This window comes from Syngnathus typhle, linkage group LG5 (genome assembly GCF_033458585.1).
Source record: "Syngnathus typhle isolate RoL2023-S1 ecotype Sweden linkage group LG5, RoL_Styp_1.0, whole genome shotgun sequence".
Lineage (NCBI taxonomy): Eukaryota > Metazoa > Chordata > Actinopteri > Syngnathiformes > Syngnathidae > Syngnathus > Syngnathus typhle.
Genome location: NC_083742.1, coordinates 6,058,395 through 6,080,000, shown reverse-complemented (window position 1 = coordinate 6,080,000; position 21,606 = coordinate 6,058,395). Strand labels below are relative to the sequence as shown.

Genomic DNA, 21,606 nt, shown 5'->3' with positions numbered 1-21,606 from the left:
TTCAATGAATGGCCCATTTTAAAACTTTATCCTTATATAAGGCGCACCGGACTATAAGGCGCACCATTAATGCATCATGACAGATTTTTAATCCAAATCAAATCATTCTCCATTTTATCTTTTTTATTTCAACTTCAGATGCAACAAATTACGTTATAATCACAAAATAATGATCCATAGTATTTTTGATTAATGATTCATAGGCTTCAGCGCGCCACTTATGATTGATTTCATGACACAATGCTTCGGGCCAGTTTAAATTTAGGAATTTGGTCCATATATAAGGCGCACTGTCGGCTTTTGAGAAAATCTTAGGTTTTTAGGTGCGCCTTATAGTCCGGAAAATACGGTACTTGTTTATGAGAGCACTTCAATACTGTGCATACAATTGTACGTGTGAGTAAGGGAGTTGTCCACGCTCCCTCACTGAACAGGTGTAAGCCCCCACATAGCCCCGCTTCTTTTGTTTTTGCTTGGTTTCCATTTATACATACAATTCAGTCACCATTTGAATTAATACATTACATGTATTTGCCAATTAGTCTTTGTGTTAGCTGCTAAAGGTTGGATCCTTATTTAGTTAGTTTTCACCTTGAAGTTATCGGTTGGTTTGTTTCATAATTCCTCATGAGTTTTACCTTTTCTGAAGTGATTAGTGGAGCACTTTTATGGAGGTGCGTGCGCCCATGTTAGTGCATCATCACCCTTGACTTGCAATATGTTACTACTAAAGATGTTTAAAGTGTGACTTGCAGAACAACAAATGTCTAATGGATTCCTATCGGTAAAAACTAATATGTAAATGTTGTTAAGAATCTAAATATTAATGAAAATCATTTTTTCTAAATTCATTTTCACCATTTAATCAATGTCAGTGGTTTCAGCCCCCACTATTTAAGGTCTATCTAGGAAGAAACTGTCATGTAGAATTTCTCTCTGTTTTTTGGTCCTGATGATTCAATGATGATTATTAATTATGATTTAAGAAGAAACAGACAGGTAGAGTTTCTATCAGTTTTTTGGCTTTCGTACAGTATGGAAGTGAAAAATCTGTGTGAGAATATTTCAGCGGCGTGCACGAGAGTATTTGACCACTGTGTGTAAAATCATTGCACACGAATACAATAGGATTTCAGTTCCTTGTGTGTGTATGTGAGTGTAAAATGTAATCATGAATTTTGTCCCTGACAACCCCTCATAAGAATACCTGCCCCTTAAGTAGCTTGCCTGCTGCAGTCCACTTGTAACAGTGCCCGAAGCTTGCTGTCTCTTTTATCAATTCCATTTGTAATCATGATGAAGGGCTCTATAAGGCTGCATCTTGAGCCCTTAGATGAGCTGCATTATTGAAAGTGACTGGTGACTCACTCTCCAGGGACCTGGGAGGCATGTGAAGAGGCAGACTGTGTCGGAAGAGGACACAGCAGTCTAAATAAATATACACATTAGCAGACTCCATTAGCCTCACGTAAAATTACGTGCAGTCCTCCCACCTGTTTTTCCTCTTTGCTTTGGTCTATTTTTTAAGATGAGAGCATCTTGCTACATCAATCAAACAACAGGTAGAGGTGAACCTTTGCTTTGTCATTGCTTTGTTACGTCATTCCAAACCTTTTAACGAGACACTCAGAAATGAAAGTATCAGAACAGTAAGGTTAATTATTTCATTTCTGCTGCCAATTGAAGAAAATGGGATTAGCGTTGAAAGAATGAGATATCCTGGTCTATGCTTTTTTTTCTGCCTTTTTTTTTTTGCACGTTTGACACTTCACATCATCAAACACAGTGCAATATTAGTCATAGGCAACATAAATCAAGACAAAATGCAGCGGGTTTCTTATTAAAAATTGTAGAGCAAAAAAGTCCACGGGTGCATGGCCCTTTTTGAAAAGTGATTGCGCGCTCACACCTCATCACTGGCTGAGCCACTCTGAGCAGCAACAATAGAAATCAAGCGCTTTCTATATCTGCCAATTTGTCTTTCACATTTCTGTGGGCATATCTTTGGCCACTCTTTCCTGCAGAATTGTTTTAATTCAGCATTGTTCCTGTAATGTAAAGCAAGTGGCGAATGTATAAGCCTAAATTTGTACTATGCGTGTGACCATGATAGTTTAAATCAGATGCTGAATTAACTATCATTCATAAAATTGATTAGTCTGTGCATTTACAAACCACCGGTCTGGGAAACAGCCTTGTCAAACCAACGGACTGAAGCACGGCTGATTCTAGACCAGGCATAGCCAAAATTTGGCCTGCCAAAGTTGTTTAAATGTTTTTTCACGACCATATACGTAGGTAAGGTGCACATGAAAGTGAACTCTGTTTGGCCCATCAGTCAAAAGGTTTGCCCACTCTGTTCTAGACATATGTTTGAGTTGAAATCTTTATTGTATCAGAAAATATCGAAACAAAAATACACAACTGAGAGCACTATACGCCAAATAAATTCTGTAAAAAACACACTCACAGAAACCACTTTCCTCCTCTGAAGCTCTTTTCTGGTCAGAACAAAGCAGTTTCTGCCTCAGTAGTTTGAAAGATTTATCTCACAATACAATACATTCATAAAACCTTGGCTGCAAGGGAAGTATGTCTGACCTAAGCAAAACTGCACCTTCAAAAGGTTTAGGACATCCTTTGAAAGGCTTTGAGAATACATCTTGAAAATAAGCCTTAATAGGAATCTGTCAATGTGGAGAAGTCAGTTGGGCAGAGATAGGAGCTGGACACAGAAGTGAAGCAATTCTCTGTCGGGTTGGCGTGCTCAAATGTCGACAGTGATTGACAGCCGGTCAGATGAAAAGCACAACAGACCACAGGGAGGGCTCCACTAAATATTTTTCTACTCACATACTGACAGAAAATAAAAGCATGTGTAAAACGTGTCCAGGGCTGAAACATATTGTGCATTCAGTGTCCACAATATTTTGTGTTTCAGACGGAAGAGAGAGAACAGATACTTTACGCTGCCAGAATAGAAGACAAGACCATACTTTAGTCCTTCATGTATCATATATTTTAACAACACCGCATACAGGGAAATTGCCACACAAATGAGTTATTTCAACACAGAATGTTGACAACCCCTGAGAGCTGTTATTCTTCATGTTAATTAAGAGACAACTGAGCAAATCTTTCCAACATTACAGCAAGAGATTTGTTAATCTGTCATTCTGAAGATGACTTCAACCTATTCCCACTTAACGGTCACCTTGGTCATTTTAGTGTACCGTATTTTTCGCACCATAAGGCGCACCTAAAAACCTTATAATCAGGTGCGCCTTATATATGGACCAATATTGAGCCACTACAGCAGGCGTGTCCAAAGTCCGTTCCGTGGGCCAAATGTATATATCTTATATATGGACAACGTTTTAAAATGGGCCATTCATTGAAGGTGCGCCTTATAATCCGGTGCACTTTATAGTGCGGAAAATACCGTACAAAGGTATTGATACAAGTCTATTTATTCTGGGTCTTCAAATGGAACACAAAATAAACAAATCCGAATAAACGGGAAGCCCATGTGACTCACGCCAGGGAAGAGTGTACCCCCCAAGGAAGAGATGCTCAGTCTATCCAAGGGTCATTACGAAGCTGTGATCAGAATACATAACACGTGTACTGCCAAGATGAAGGGCCTCAGGGGATGGCGGAGCCTTCTTTTCTGCCGTGCTTGTCCGTCAGAACAGTGCACTCTATTCATCATGGCATTCATCATTGTTTAAACACGCTTCCAAGGTCAAGACTCGTTCAGAGTGTCACACAGTTTCTTGATACTGTATTTTGTGGAGTACATAACTACATATTGACTCTCAGATGACTAGATGGGATAAAAATGAGACTGAGATTGAATGAGGGTTGAAGGTTTGATTTTGCCTTCTGCTTGTTAGGGGGGTAAATGAAAGACTCTATTGACAAGTTTCTCAACGGCAGCCTGGACATCAACGACTAAAGCAGCAACTGAGAGGCTTCGTCAAAAAAGCACACACATTCACACCTCTATAGGGAACAAGAGAGGGAAGGTGGGGCGCTTGCTGGGTCCATCTGGCATGCAGTCACGCAACCAATGCAATGTGAGGATGGCCGAGGGGAAGGTCACATACTTTTGCCCTCTGTTTAACGAATAGAATATAGGTAGGTATTGCATTTAGGTATTATATGTTGGCCATGTAACTGTGCTGAATATGTTCATCGTTTCATAATGAATAAAATATTACTTGAAGAGGCAATTCTGTTCAAATGCTGTTATTCTACCCTGCAAAATCAAACGGCAATATTTTATATTATGTACTGTATGTACATGTCTATATTTTATTTGTGATGTGTATGCACAAAACCATGGTTTAAAACTGAGATTTCCACATGGGGTGAAAAGAGCAGACATTAACGAAGGAATAAAATAGTGTGAGTCTGCTTTTGCACAATAACCTTAAGAAATGTATTTTTTACCCTCAGGAGTCATTTTCCAAGACACCCCCCCCCCAAATTAGCTTCAAAACATGTTAATCTGTCATACAACCAAAAAGAAAAAGTTTAACTAAATCACATTGTGTGAAGAATCGCCATTTACAGTTTTTAGTAAGCGTGGCATGATCCTAGTTTTTGTGAAAACACATCACATATAGTACGTACGTATATACGTTTTAATTTTTAACATTACTGCCACCAATAAAAATACAGTTTTGTGCATTGTTCACTCATGTTTCATTGACTTTCAAAACCTTAGTGAATTCCCTAATTAGCGTTTACAAGATGAGCGGCAAACATTCTGGTATTGTTATACTGGCACAAAGCACTTGCGATTTGGCCCATTAGGATAATGAGATGGGCCATGGACTCTTATTAAATCAGCCACTCTCTTTGTTGCCAACTTTTCATCTCTCTTAGACATCTGACACCTTATCAGAACAAGACTGCAAATTGTTAAAAAGTCAGAATAAAGTAATAGGATTGAGATAGTGGTGAACAGGTATGAAGATGAAAATCTAGGGAAGATACTGTAGACGACACGATAGAGTTGAACAAAGAGATGTTGGAAATTATATTTGGTTGGCCTCACCTTGCTTCTCCCAAACTGATCACCATGTACATTTCCCACGACATATTTTCAGCCACGGCTCCATGTGGCACCAGCAGGCTGACTCCTGGAAAACATGCAGTGTGTCAAAAAGCCACAACTCCACCAGCTTGTCAATGTAGCACAACATAAACCTTGCATGATAATATTTTATCATATCCAAGGATATGAAAGAATAACATTAACAGTCAATTTAAAAGGATAGTGAATCTTTATATGTAAGTTGGTAAAGCTGGATGTGATCATGAAACACAAAATGATAGATAGATAGATAGATAGATAGATAGATAGATAGATAGATAGATAGATAGATAGAGAGAGAGAGAGAGAGAGAGAGAGAGAGAGAGATAGAGATAGAGATAGAGAGAGAGATAGAGAGAGAGGTAGGTGGATTGATCAATCGAGTATCGAATATCGATACTGTATTGATCCCCAGGGGAAATTCCGTTTTCCAGCCGCATTCAGTCATCATCTTCAGGTTGTAGTGCAGGGATAGGCAACCGGTGGCCTGTGGGCTGCATGTAGCCCACATCCACACACAAAGTGGTCCCTAGATAAAGTTTCAATTTCTGGAGGAATTGCGTGTGCCTCAGCCTCCACAGAGTACAAATATGTAGTAAAGTTGAAGATGTAAAATCAAATATGTCAAGGCCTCAGCTTTCACACAATAATACCAGTCACCACTAGATGGCCTGTATGACTTACTACAGAGATTCCACTGGATCGCCGTTAAAGAGGAAGATGGTAAGGTTATGCTAAAAATCACAGTGAAGGGAGAGGTGAAGCAATACCGGAAAGCACCCCAAAGATAAACCGTGAAGTTTTTTATTTTTACAATCACGTCATAGGAAAGATTAAACGAGTTATGCTTGACTACAAGTACTTCTCTTTGGCCTTGGATGAAAGTACAGATGTGGTTGATGACAGCCAGGTGCTTAAATTCATTAGCACCATTAAAAGTAGGTTTGAAGTGCACAAGGGGCTACTCAAATTGGTGTCTATTCACAATACCACCAAGGGTATGGACATATTCAATACCGTTTGTAGCATTTCAAGTGCACAAACACAAGTTATCTGCTATTGTTACTGATGGTTCACCTGCAAATTCTGAAGGTTAAAGTCAAAGTCTCTTTTATTATTGAATTCTTCACATGTACCAGACATACAAAGGAATTGAAAGTACATTCCTCACTACAGGAACCCCTCTGCAGCAGGAGACTAAACTGTTATAAATTTGGTGACGAAAGTAACACATTTTATCTGAGGAAATGCATAGCAGGGTTCACTTGACCCTCTACCTTCGATGACATAATAATAAATCCATGTCATAAAAGATGGAAGTTCGGCCCGGGCAAGTCAAACGCAAGTCTCATTCGCAACTCCTCGGTCAAGACTCCAAGCTTGCAATTTGATCATTTAATCTCACTACTACTACTACTAGTACTACTACTGATTGGACATCCACTTTTTCTTTGGAATGTTTTATATTATGTATTCTATGTGCCCTCTCTGCATCCTTTGCAGCCTGGTCACCCTGGAAGAGGGATCCTCCAATCTATAGTTTTTTTTTTTTTAGTTTTTCCTTGCCCTCCTGGGAGTTTAAGATCAGGGGATGTTTGAGAATAATTGTCAATTATTTGTATATGTGAAGCCCTTTGAGACTTGCCTGTGATTTAGGGCTATATAAATAAACTTGACTTGACTTACTAATACTAATACTAATAATAATAACAACAAAATAATAATGAGGCGGGGGCGGCTCGGTGGGGCACTAGTTAGCACGTCCGCCTTACAGTTAAGAGGGTGCGTGTTCAATTCCACCTCCAGCCCACCCTGTGTGGAGTTTGCATATTCTCCCCGTGCCCGCGTGGGTTTTCTCCGGGCACTCTGGTTTTCCCGCACATCCCCAAAACATGGCTGATTGGTAGGCTGATCGAGCACTCCAAATTGCCCCTAGGTGTGAGTGCGGATGGTTGTTTTTCTCTGTGTGCCCTTCGATTGGCTGACAATCAGTGGGTGTCCCCCAACTACTGCTCGATCACTGCTTATATAGGCTCCAGCTTGCCCACAGTCCCCGTGGGGACAAGCAGTACGGAAAATGGATGGATAATAGAAATAATAATCAAATCCATTTTTTTAAGGCGCCTTCCTCAGCACTCAAGGACACCGTACAATGTTGAGTTTAATAAACGAACAACAAAAATTGGAATGAGAGCAATATGGGCCCATTTATACAAGGACACTCGGGGTGAAAACGGCAAAATATCCTACCGAGGGCGCCTTTTGTTTAGACGGTAACGGTGATTTGGGGGCTTGAATAGGCAAAAAATTTAAACCACCCTCCAGAATGTAAAAGTTAAAAACGGGTGCAAGATACTTGCGCTGGTATGTCATTAGCGCAATATCCTTTGTGAATAAGATGTTAAGAAGGAGCAAACTGCGGGTACAAATGAAGAGCAATTAAAGATGCTTTAAGTAGCTGCAAGTCATTCTTTGTGGATTTGGCCCTCAGTGACTTGAAAATGCAAATTCTTGCATTTGATTTTGGTTTGCTGTTCAGCAGTTCTGTGTAATCTTTCAATGTTAACTGAAAAATCATGTATGATATAGTACTGCGCTATAGTAAAAAGCCACGGTAAATGGTTATTTCTCTTACTTTTATCTGTCAGGCGCAAGAGCTTCTTTACATAGCAGCTCCGTTGGTGTTAATTTGGCATAACAGCGCAAACAGGAAAACTACGTTGAATAATACTAACGTTTAAAGTAGAACTATACAGAGCGATGTTTTGTGTGACACATGAACACACATGTCCTAATCAGATCGATATTTTTAGTGTAGCACATGAAAACAGTACATCCGTTCAATATTTAAAGACAAACTCTGATCCCATTGAAAACATTTTGAGGAAAATTTGATTCGGCCTTCCTGTGTGGAGTTTGAGACCGGTGTTCCACAATATATTGGTAAAAAATCCACCTCTTAATAAATGTATATTACAATAATACTATACACAGTCATCTTGTTTGCCTTTGGATCTTAATTGTGCAGTCTACTAGATACACAGATTCCCCACATACACTTGGGAAGACTTTGTCAAAATGTGGAAGCTGTTATTACTACAATCACCAAGACCAACCTTACTTTTTTTTCCCCAGTTCTTATGGGCATTGGGGCAAGGTGTCCTCATACCGTTTTTTTCCGTGTATAGTGCGCAAAATTTTACTAATTTATTGTCCTAAAATCCGGGGTGCGCATTATACATGGGTACAAAAAAGAATTATTTTTTTTTTTTTTTTTTTTTTTTTTTTTTTTTTTTTTTTTTAAGTCCCAATGATCGTCACACACGCAGGGAGGCAATGGGTCCCATTTTTATAGTCTTTGGTATGGTCTTAACTAGGCTGGATGTAATTTTTTATGTTGGCGTTGATTTCTCCGACTGCCCGTAAACGCACCACCGCGCTTCGTGCGCGCACGGGACAGCAAACGAGCAGGTGATCGAGCAAGCGTCTGATACGAGAGCATTGCGGTCGCATGGAGCGTGTTTGAAGTGAACAGCAGAGAAGAAAGGAACAAGGCAAAGTGTTGTGAAATAAAATGCACAGAACGGATGCGCAAGACACGTCAGCTATATAAAGAGCGAGAGTTGTTTTCTTCCTATTAGTTTCAATTCACAGTTTAATTAGCAGTTTCAATCAGCAAATAACAAAATGCGTATTACAGGTAATATTTTATTTCACAACACTTTGCCTTGTTCCTTTGGTCTCTGCTGTTCATCCTAAAACACAAAGGCGCTCTTTAAGCAATGCGACAGTGAGCGCCCGGCGCGCTGCGGTTGCGCGACCGCACCAAATTAAGCTCCCTGCGCAGTGCGCACTGAGGTCCACTTAAATTTTAGAAAGTACATCAGGACTTTAAAAATATCTTCTAAATTTCAGCGACGGCTCTGTCACAATAATCGACCAGCCCGGTGCAGTTGGGCGGTCGGCGGCGCGCTACGGTTGAGCGTTCTCTCGCGCACTCTCTCTCTCGCTCTCTCTCGCTCTCGCACACACGCAAACCGGATATCATACGGAGGCCGCCATTACAGATGCGCAGAACGGATGAGCAAGACACGTCAGCTATATAAAGAGCGAGAGTTCAGTTCTCTACCTAAATCCGTATTACAGGTAATATTTTATTTCACAACACTTTGCCTTGTTCCTTTCTTCTCTGCTGTTCACTTCAAACACGCTCCATGCGCACGGAGCGCGGTGGTGCGTTTACGGGCAGTCGGAGAAATCAACGCCAACAAAAAAAATTACATCCAGCCTAGTTAAGACCATACCAAAGACTATAAAAATGGGACCCATTGCCTCCCTGCGTGTGTGACGATCATTGGGACTTAAAAAAAAAAAAAAAAAAAAAAAAATTAAATTTTTTTTTTAAAAAAAATCATAAAAATTGGGTGCGTATTATACATGGGTACAAGCTTTTTTCCAGCATCAGCATGCCATTTTTAGGGGTGCGTACTATACATGGGGGCGCACTATACACGGAAAAAAACGGTACTTGTTTTCCCGTATAGCGCTTGTGATTTCTGCCATTTAAAAAAAAAGTAAAATAATCTTTTCAAATGAAAAGAGTGCCGCTACGTTGTGTCTATACGATTATTAGAGTGCTCAAAAAGCTTCGATTTATTGCTGGTTCATATGGCTTGCTAGCCAGTAAAAGGGAGAGTGTTCTGCAAGTAGGCTGAGTGAGTGCTGCACTTGACATTAGCGACTCCACCACTCAGACCACTCTGCTTGAAAGGCCATTGAGAAAAGTTAATTCCACCTGCCCTTTTCCCACGTCACAAAAGAACACTGCAAGTTGCATGAATGCACAGTTGCCGTCCCAGATTGGACGCAAACACTTGGCAATCATTTTTGTGAGTTGTTCTGTTGTATTGTTATTTTATGTTATTATATGTTCTGTAAAAGGGCTTTGTTGCAGCAACAGCCATCGTGAAAGCAATTGCATTGTTGCATCGTATTGTAAAATTCTTTACAATCAACATGGAAGAAATTCAGTCACCTTTTTTTTCCCACGGTTGAAAATGGACCTAGATTTTACTAATTTAGAGTACCGTATTTTCCGGACTATAAGGCGCACCCAAAAACCTAAAATCTTCTCAAAACCCGGCAGTGCGCCTTATAGTCCAGTGCGCCTTATATATGGACTAAATTCCTCAATTCAAACGGGCCCGAAGCATTGTGTCATGAAATCAAGCATAAGTGGCCTGCTGAAGAGTATGAATCATGAATCAACAAGACTATGGATCATTATTTTGTGATTATAAAGTCATTTGTTGCATCTGAAGTTGAAATAAAAAAGATAAAATGGAGAATGATTTGATTTGGATTAACAATCTGACATGATGCATTAATGGTGCGCCTTATAGTCCGGTGCGCCTTATATAAGGATTAAGTTATAAAATGGGCCATTCATTGAATACTTTTGACAGAGTTACATTTTAAATATACCGTGAAGCCCTGCATACTTATGGTTCTGTATCACGGATTTGCAGTTTGTATTTTTTTCATTGTTTTTCAATACTCTTAAAAATACCTTTTACATATTTTTTTGTTTCTCCATTTCACATCATTTTTGGTAGAAATCATATTGAATGTTCATTAGTGTTTTTTTTGAAGAATAATTTTGGCTTAAAAAATCTTTTATTATTCAATGCATTTCAATTATGCAGAAAATGTTGCTATATTTTTTCTTCTTTGCTTTTAAAGTTTCCCAACAAAGCTTCCTGTCAAGGTAAGTGTGTGTCCACAGTCACGGAAACTTTCTACTGTTTCAAGCATGCCTTAAATGTCATGACTTCTTAGAATGGCAACAACCCAAATGTACACTGTAAAACTCTCAATCGGCAATCTGAGTTGGGAAACTTTAAATTGTAATCTATGCTCTTCTCTTGAGGCGACATAGTTGGGTGGTATAGTGGTCAGCTCCCAACCCAGAGATTGGGGTTCAAGCCATTGGGAACATGTCAATATTTCTCCTGATGCTGCATCATCAGTAGGTGAATGAGGTGTCAGCGTGATAAATAAATATAGGTATGAAGGTAAACTTGCTGTAAATATCTTTATATTATTACAGTTACTGAGTCTCGTAACGAGTTACATTTTCAGGGCAAAAACACAGCATTGATTTTAACCAGAATAATCAGACCATTATATCAATTGTACATTTGCTAAGTTAAAGATAATAAACAGGCATGCTTACCTCCATCATGTAGCAAATTTAAAAGCATTGCCCACCATAACGCTTTTCCGAGCAATTATTAATATTTCTAAACAGTAAATGGCATCTTACATCATGGCTGAGAAGTCATTGTTTGTGAGACCAATCACCGTAAAGTTTTCATGAAATAAAATTGACAGAATATTCAAATTTAGCTGGAACAAACCTAAGAAAAATCAGCCAAAAAATGCGAGGAAACAAAAGTCATTATTGTTTTTGGAAACGATTGTAATGATTTCTGTAAAACGGTGGTCAGCGGTCATTGTGATTGGCTATGAGGTAGCAAAATGCAAATCCGTCTGCCACTGAGCAGAGGACATCGGATGGAGGTAGACTTTAAGCTTATGTGTATCACAGATAAATGTAATGATTTTTCTTTGGAGAAGAGACAAATGTTGAATGACTTTCTCACACATGGCAAGTTGCTAAGCATGGTTAGTGTTGCAGATTACAAATCCCATTTTTGTAAGTCATCTGTTGCAGCAGATGGATAGCCTTTTTCTGAATTCATCACTGCAAAACTATTAATTAGTGTTAAAGATGAGCTGAAAAATCTTTTTCATTCAGACTGATTTGTGGTGGACTTTTGAACACCTTTCAGCCTCTTGCAAACATGCTTCACTTAACACTACATTCAGGCCACTTCACAAAAAAATAAAAGCCTTTTTATTATTAATTTCCTATGAAAAAAAAGCTTGAGACAGCTCAACACTATAGGTAGTTTTAGATTTAGGTTTCTGTGTCCATGCCCGAGCCATTTGATGGGAGAACAGGGCGGCGACTTGACTGAAACTGATGTCAGGAAAGGAGGTGGCTGAGGTGGACATTAGCGACAACAATAAAATGTGAGAAAGTGGAACAGGATTAATTACCCCATGGTATTTGGAAATGAGTCAACGGTGGAGCAGGCTCACCACAGCACAGTCATCCGGGTGGAAGCTAATCACAGCTACCTACTGGAAGAGCTTGTTTGCGAACGGGTGGAGTTTCCAGCCAGCATACTACACCAAGATAGGTGAAAGCCGACCTGTGTTCGCTCACGGTAAGTAATGTAACATACCTGTGACTGTTGACTGTTTGCCCAAATCATGTCAGATGCCAAACTGGACCCCTTCAGTGATGCCCCCTCAACAAAGTGACAAACCGGTTCAACACTCTATCTGCACAATTTAGCACTACACTATTCAGTTTGAACATTTTCAGCAACTGACTTCAAATATCCACCCATTCATCCATTCTCTGTAAGACTTATGCTCACTAGGGTCACGGGTGTAGTTTAACCTTTAACCCATCAAACCCAAAACCCGGGGGCCAGATACGGCCCGCTGCATCATGTAATGTGGCCCGCGAAGACAAATTGTGCATCTACTTCACGTGTCAATACTAAAATTGCAAATCGTCTTCACTTTTAAAAAAAGAGAGGTATTTCTCAATTTTCATTACCATGCATCTTTTTAGAACATTTGAGCAGTTTTTACTCATCTCTGATTTCAACACTTGTTATTCATCAGTTTGTTGTGTAGCCTATACTGTATATTATGTATGGTGTTGACAGTCAGAATGGTCCAAAGTAGGAAACTATGATTACGATGCGGCCTGTGACAAAAATGAATTTGATACCCCGGCTTTAACCTATCCCCATGCATACTGCTTGAGTGACGCAACAACTTATCGTGTTGCCGGAAATGGGCGTACATAAACCTTGAAATTGAACAAGAAGTCACAAGCAGTTTGTATGGTCAGGTGGTCACCTTCTCCGGCACGGCGCATACTCATTTAGAAATCTCCTGACAGCACAATATCAGTGTGGCGTTGCACCATCAGCAATGAGTTATAACAACATCTATTTGATTAGCATTTCCGGTAACTTTGACTGGTAACATTTTATGCATCAATACCAGCTCAATGGCCTAGTGGTAGAGTGTCCACCCTAAGACTGGAAGGTTGTGGGTTCAAACCCCGGCCGGGTCATACCAAAGACTATAAAAATGGGACCCATTGCCTCCCTGCTTGGCACTCAGCATTAAGGGTTGGAATTGGGGGGTTAGATCACCAAATGATTTCCGAACGCGGCACCACTGCTGCTCACTGCTCCCCTCTCCCCCAGGGGATGGATTAAGATCACACGGGGATGGGTTAAATGCAGAGGACAAATTTCACCACACCCAGATGTGTGTGTGACAATCATTGGGACTTTAACTTTAACTTTATCAGGGAAGAATAAGACATACATTGTATTAAGGCATTAAGGATTACAAAACTGAAAATAAAACAATTTTTATTTTGTGGGGGTCTATGGATTCCACTTTATCAGAATATTGTAAATGGTTCATACATTGTAATGTCATTTAATCTGGGAGTGTTTTTTGGTGGATTCAGTATGTGTTCATTCTATTTTCAAAACTCACTTTGACAGTGGAAAATGGATGTGGATGCTCCAGCATGCTAACAAACTCAGCTCATGTATTTACTACTCACCAGCGTTGGGCAGCACCAGCCGTCCTCCAGGTTGACCAAACACACCAGAGGTCCTCAGTTGCTCTTTACCGATGCCCAAAGGTCCATTGAAGGTGAGCAGACCTTTCTTGCGTCTGTCTATTGAGCTGCAGTAATCCCGGCTCAGGTCCCGTGGGAATGTCTCAACAGGTGCTTTGGCATGGAACTCGGACTGCTCCGCCACACCATAGACCATAAATGAGCTCTGCACTTTTACCTTTATGTCTGGCAAGGGGTCAAAAAGCTCTTTGTCTGCACCGTCCTGGAAGCACAGGGATGTGCTGTAGGTGCGTCCCACAGTTAAATCTGGCGGGAGAGAGGAGTTGAGAAGTAGGGGGTTTCCTACAAAGATGGAAGACAGACAAAGCCACCCAATCACCTAAACATGGAAAACCTTAATTGTGTGAATGCCAAGACACAAGAGGAGCACCACTAACTGAAATGAATTTAGGATTTTTTTCAGGATTGGTAAAAAATCACATTTGTCATTTCAAACATTTATTGGGTCGGAATTATATTGTGAATGTTTCAGAAAATTGGTTAATCATTGCTTGAATTGCGTCCTTCGATGTGGTGTCATCAGTATGTGTTGAAGCAGAGGCAAGCGTAACAACAGAAGAAAGCGTGCCGCTTCAGGATGTGAAGCCAAAAGAGCTAGCAATTTTTCAAGGTGTGTTTGAAATCTAGTGTGGTCTTGTGCAGTGGAAACCATTTGTATTTTTGGGAGGTGTGAGGTAGGCAATAAGTCACTGGCTGGTTACCTTGTGCAACATTCTAGCTTGCAGCTGTCTATACACAGCATTTGAAAAAAATCCACTTTTAGGATCAGATTTTTTAAAATATGTACACTACTCACCTCCTTTCCAAAAGGATCACAAGATCTACAGTATTGCAAAGTGTATATATGTATTTTGTCTATAAGCTCACGTGCGGGTGCCACATGCCACTCGGCAACTTTCCCTCAGCCACGCCCCTGTCATCACCGTCACTTGCTCCCTCTTGTCGACTCATGTATTTAAACCCTGCCCGCGTGTTTCTCCCTGACGGTGCGTACTGTTGCTTTCTGCCCCTGCTGTTCCTATCCTGCTCGTGCATTCCCCCCGGTCTTGTGTCTAGGCTTCATGTATCTGTTCCTGGTCCGAGTGGACTTCTGTTTCCTACCCCCCCTTCCCTTCAATAAACACTGGTCCAAGCTGCATACCAAGCCGAATAAAAACAGGTCCATATATGCAGCTTAGGAGTCAAGCTCCAGCACCAATTGAAATCAAGCAGCCGATGAGCACATCTGACATAAAGCAACATAACCTGGACAGTAGGTCCAGGGCTCGGAGCCATGGCTAAAGTGTAAGATTTAATTACCTAGCACACACAGCTTGATCTCCATAATCCATCTGCTGCAGTCAGCTTCTCTAGACACCCGGCTGACCTACTGAAGGACAGGGGGGAGACAGCAGGAGGGCCAGGATGGGTCTAGGTGACTGCGATTTAAATGAAGGGAGCTCCCGGTGTGCACCCAACAGCCTGCAGAGCGGTCTTCATTTGCGGTCATTAGATGTGACGATGCTGCCAAACAAGGTGCAGTGCACAACATCGATCTGGCAGACTCAGACATGTGCTGCCCCTGCCCCTTGCCAAAATAACTGTGAAGTCACTGAGTCCTTGATGCCCAGCTGTTGCCTGGCGAGGGGTGCAAGGTGGGAGTCTAATGTTGTTTTATGTTCATGGAAATCATCAATCACCAGGAGGATGATTTGTGATTTTGAGAGGTTTTGGCTTTGACCAACCCAAGAAAAAAAAAAAGGCAACAACACACTTAAAAGTCAGAGTAGTAGATAGCAAATAGAGATACAGTAGTAGTAGTAGTAGTAACGTATTTTCCTCCCGGGGATCAATAAAGTATCTATCTATCCATCCATCTGTCCGTCCGCTCGTCCGTCTATCTATCTAGTGGTGGTAGTTGTCGTGATAGTATCATTATAATTATTATTGTTATTTCGATACAGTTAATCATTTTTTTCAATGTTGAAATAAAGCTATAATACTTGCACTGAATATTTGTAATATTGGATTTACTCTACTAGGATCATCACGCTTTCCTACAAAAGTGTAATCAGGCATGGTATCAAGAATGGGACAATGCCATACGGAACCTATTCCATATCTCGTAAAAGGGATAAGAAATGCATATACTGTATCATTTCCAAGCAGTCTATTAGTGTCACCAGACATGACAGTGGCATATTTCAACTTCTCTGTCAGACCTGCAGTCAAGTGGACATTAGCCTTCTGCACCTGACATTCGATCAGTGCTGAATTTCTCCCCTCCGGTCGAGTGGAGACCAATCTGATTATCGCTTGGGTATGCATCTTTAGGAATAGTGCAGCGAAAATGGAATGGCAGTGGTGAGACGAAAGAAGTAAATGAAATGTACCTCAGGTTGAATACCTTGAGGGATAGGTTTGGAATTGGGCCTCTGATTAAAAATCACTCACAGGGAGGAGAAATGTGCAGGGACAGGTTTAGATCCAAAGACTCATTCAGCACTTGGTCTCATATTTGCTCTGGTAAAAGAGAGTTATCCAAAAGCATTTAGTGTTTGTTAAAAAGTATTTCAGCTTTTAAATAAAGCTCTTGGTTTGCACTTGATTAATCGTGTTTGATTTTATGTTCTTCAATAGCAAGGTATGGCAGAATGAGGCTATTAGGAAATGCATTAAAAAATTCTCTGGAGCAAACTTGGGTTTTAATCAGAAAAAAACGTGGAAGCATTCCACATTTTGCCTGGCTGATGGAGTAGAAAATGGAAAGAAGTGATTGTGGCCAGTGGAGGGCACAGCAGGCAGGCTCTGGGGGGAGCTGGCCTATTTAAATAGGATTGATGACCTGCTGAGTGTGGACCTGGCTTGCATCACCTCTCACACCAGCCTTACTTTTTCCCTCAGATCTTAGCGATTGCATGCATAAAGGTGGATTTCCCATTTCCATCATGCCTATCACATGCTTTAAGTGTCAGGTACAGTATGCCAGTAAAAATATTGGCATTCGTTCACGATCACGCAGAGTCGTGCGTTTAATAAAACATAGTATGTATAATATCTCCCAGAGACACTTAATGGTAACATCTAACAATATCCTAACAATCCTAACCTACCCAGGTTGTTCGAATCTACTGCGCTAATTTACAGTGCTAAAAATGTGCATATCATAATTTGAATGTAAAGATTAAATTATGCATACTACAGACGCAAAACAAAAGTATCACCTTCAATATCAGTTGCTCCATCATTTATGAACAAGTCATGAATACTGTTACAAGCTGAAAAGATTAATACAATTTAAGTATACTATCATCTTAATTGTTGTTATCAAAATTAGGTTACGTACCTTAAAGAATTCAAGATCTAAGCGATTGTTATCTAAATGAAATTAAAATTTGATTGGAGTAGTAGACTACTCGTGACTACTGTTAGTGATTAGTTTGTAGTGAGTATCAAAATAATTATTTGTGCCAACCCAACTCTATGTGCCTTGGATAAGAGGTAAGAAAGAATTCTAAGACGACCCCAACAGTGATCAATTCAATAATGTCAGGTATAGTGACACAAAGGCGTATTGCAATGCTTGATGGGACACAAGTACCGTAATTTTTGGACTATAAATCGCACCGGAGTATAAGTCGCACCAGCCATAAAATGCCCAAAAAGTGAAAAAAAACATATATATGTATATAAGTCGCTCCTGAGTATAAGTCGCCCCCACACCCAAACTATAAAAAAAAACACCGCGATTTATAGTCCGAAAATTACGGTAGTCACTTCTCTAAGATTGCCGTGAACAAAAACACAACTGATGTTAACTTTTTCACATTTCACACGTGTATCCATCAACAGTTTGGCCTAGTGCAATCTCATGGAGGGATTGGCAGTCACACAACCAAATGTATGTTCTGAAGGGGACAGTTTGGTGCAAGCATCTCTGTGAAATTGATTACCTCCCATTACACATAACAGGGGGGCCAGATTATTATTGAAGTATGAATCCAAAGCAGATAAGGAGGCTTGCACAGTACATTGCTCAATGCAGATAAATGCCATCAATCATGAGGCAGGTCCTGTCTTTGATGGAAATGCTTTTTTTGTTAGTGTTAGTGCGAAGCTCCAGATATATTTAAGAAAACTAAAATGCAGGTACATCACTGTGCCTTTAGGGATTACAAGAATTGTTACCTATGGAGTACCATTAAAGGTTGTCCTGCTTGACTTCTACAGCCTAGGAACATTTACCTTTGAATCCAATAATTAGCGATGGGTTACGCTAGTTAATTTCTATATTGCGAGATAGGAAAGACTGACTCAAATTACACCACTTGGTCCGACAATGTATTGTAACTCTCACCTTGTCTAGTGGTCTTGAAGTTGAAGGACTGAAAGCCTCCAGCAAGTGCAGACGAATCAATGACATCTACACCATACTCGCTCTGGTTCTTCCTGTACAGCATGATAGCCACTACCAGTATGCCCACAGCAATAATACCAGCTCCCAAGCCAGAATACAGAGCCACGTCATTGGTACTGTCCATACCTAGCACACACACAAACAAATAATAGCAGTTGAGATAAAATGTTAGTGTTATAAAGATAAATCGCATACAACAGTGTTACAGTATTTTTGAGAAGCCATAGAATGGGAAAAGAATGATAAGATGGAGCAAGCCCGATTGATTTTGCAGCACAGCCGCTTCTAATTTAATTTGTTGCATATTTTACTGAATCTGCAAACATGGAATATAACAAACCTAAACCCTCGAGACCCAAGTCGTTTCAAGCCAACACTTATGAATTGGAAACTATGAAATCGATTAGCTAATGTGGGTTGATCATATCCGTTGTATAGGAAAATAAAAAAAGCCTATTGAATTAAATACAGAGTGCTCACTTAAATGCTAAATGTAACCACTACTCCATCAATCAAGAAATGATTACTCACAACGTTTATTCTGATGTAGCACACTAATGAAATCAGTCAAACTAACAGCTGACAATCACTGTCGGGCAAACTCATGCAAGTGATTGAAAGCTGCATGAAGAAGGACAGCAGTGCAAATTGGTCAATTTAGCCTGTTTGCAAAAATATTAAAACCAATTAATCCACGACAACCTAACACATGTCCACTTGTCACAACCAATACATCTCCCAGCTCAAAGTAGAAACACAGCTGTGATGTTATGGCTGTCATAAAGTCAGGGCACTGGAAATGATGTATCACATAATGAGCACCTGCTGGGTTAGAACTGAGACGCTCGGATCAAGGTGAACTAAATGGTGGTCATTTGTTTCTCATGGCATCACCAAGTAAATACCCATACTGCACAGAGAAATGTTCCTGCATTAGTCTGTGAAGTAAGCGAATTACTGTCAGAAGTTGGGGAGAAAAAGAAAAAAAAAGCCACTGGGCACTCACTTTGAGGTTTAACGTCATGTAGCAGCTTTCGATCTGCAAAGACAGAGAGATAGAAGAAGATGAAGAGGAGGGAAAGTGATGATTAAAGTCCAAGTCCCTATGAAGTGACTTATACAGTGAAGTTACTCTGACGCTTGAGTTCATAGATGCTGCTGCCTCTCCTTGCATCAGATAAAACTGGTGAGACTCAAAAGTTTACAATTGTCAAAGAGCGGTAACGCAAGTCCAAGGAGAGAGGGAGAGAGAGAGAGAGAGAGATTGTTTTCTGGCATTGGACACCAGCAAGGTTGGACTGAGTAAGAAAACCATCTTTAAGCCTACAGAAATGACTGCTGATATTATCATGCCTTGGACATTTATGTCAACACAATTTTCCCAAACGCACATGTCCAATCAAGCTTGAATATTTGCCAGGAGTGCAGAGAAAGATGATGATGATGATAATGACCGGAAAGATGATTGAAGATAACAGCCGATCATGCTGAGCGGTGAGAACGCACTTACTCTGAGTACATTGTCCATCTGTGCAGTTCTCAGTGGCCTGTGAGTTCCCTTCACACATCTTGCCTCTGTGTTTGGGTGCTGGGGAGTTGCACTCTCGACTTCGTTGTCTTTCACACTGGATGCTGCATACGGTCCACTCACTCCATTCATCCCAGCCTCCATCGACTGGAACACAAACACACCCACACGATCAGCCAACACAGAAGCACAAAATATGAACTTTCTGGGAATTACAGTACTTGACAACAGAGGCAGCTCAAACACCTCTCCAGGGAGTCATTTGCTGCTCCAATTAAATTAACTAGTATCATGTCTCATTTCTGGGTCAGCACTCTCATGACGCATGGATCATAATACGGCTTCAAGTGTTTTCCAAACGCATGGACTTTTTTTAAAATGTGCTTTTAAAAGAAAAAGAGGTTCAACTTTCATTTATTAACACAACATCAGCAGTTGGACAAGGAGAAAGGTTAAGAGTTTATTCTGAAAGTCAAATATAAGTCACTTAAAGGGGCTGGTATTTAAAATGGAGATTGTACATGATGCAGGAATTTTCCTCATTATCTACTGTACATTGCTATGTATGTATTGTAAACATTATTTTATTTACTACAGTAAGCGCTATGCTTACTGTCTGCTGTATGCACACTTGCTCCGTTTTGCTCCTCTTATTTATTGTGTTATCTGTTTATTTATTATTTATTCATCACTCTTATTATTTATTGTTTGTGCCTTCTTGTTTTTATTTAGTGTCTATCGTGTACTATGTCTCATCACCGTGGGATAGAGGAAACGTAATTTCGGTTTCTTTGTGTGTCTCGACAGGTGAAGAGATTGACAATAAAGCAGACTTTGATTTTGACTTGACAGTCATGTTCTTAATTGTTTTGCATATGAAGATAAACCAATAAATATTGAAATAGTACAAAAAGTCGGAATGACTGAAAATGCACGTATTTGATAATAAACAGTTCGGATGGATGGATGGATACAGCCTTTTTTACAGTTTGCCATGCCATCATAAACACTACAAACATGCCAGCTATATGCAGATTTTCAGTATTTGCTGCCTTGCACTATTTAGAGCCCTATTCTCTGCGAATACTCTATCGTTGTAGGCTATATCAATATTCACCAACTGATGGCAGATGTAGCTTTGTTGAGGGTTTATACTGCTCCATAAGCCGATTTTTTTTTTTTTTTTGCAGATTTGGAATGACATCTAGGACAAACATAGTACCACATATTACTATTTGAGTGAGTTGATTTTTGTGAATGAAAACGCAAAGTTAATTTTAAATTTTGGTTTGATGTTTAGAGGTTTTGTGGCATCCTTGAATGGTACTTTTTATGCAAAAGAGCCCTTTCCACTGCGAAAAAAACAAATACAGTATAGTATGGTTATTGTGTCCTCTGCTTCAAATAATTTTTTTGTTAAAGGCTGGATATTTTATACATGCATTAGAATACAATATGAAAAAGGAAATATATTACAAGCACACATATTTGAAATTTTTGTCATACAGCTTATTGGGAAGTGCGTGTTCCTATGTGTCCCACCCTGTTGTGGACCCATACATAATTTTATATAGGTATATGTATATATATATATATAGAATCAATATTTAATTTGTTTTTTGTCATTGTAATTTGGGAAGTTTTTTCCATTTAAAGTTTCCTATTGAAAATGTATATTTGATATCATCTTTGTTCAATGATAAGTAAGTACCTTATAATAGTTTAATCTATCACCTGGAGTGTAGCTGTAAATGGGTTTATCAAAAGAG

At 39.9% G+C, this 21,606-nt stretch overlaps 1 protein-coding gene across 1 annotated transcript in view; it reads right to left on the bottom strand.

Moving 5' to 3' along the window:
• The window catches only part of unc5db (unc-5 netrin receptor Db), a 148,973-nt gene that overhangs the window by 26,886 nt on the left and 100,481 nt on the right, over positions 1-21,606 (bottom strand). Inside the window, exons 7-11 of the mRNA XM_061279822.1 lie at positions 19,820-19,984; positions 19,316-19,348; positions 18,250-18,435; positions 13,836-14,195; positions 5,066-5,150 (exon numbers count right to left, since the gene is read on the bottom strand). Coding sequence (XP_061135806.1) covers positions 5,066-5,150; positions 13,836-14,195; positions 18,250-18,435; positions 19,316-19,348; positions 19,820-19,984 — 829 coding nt within the window. The remainder of the gene's footprint in view (positions 1-5,065; positions 5,151-13,835; positions 14,196-18,249; positions 18,436-19,315; positions 19,349-19,819; positions 19,985-21,606) is intronic.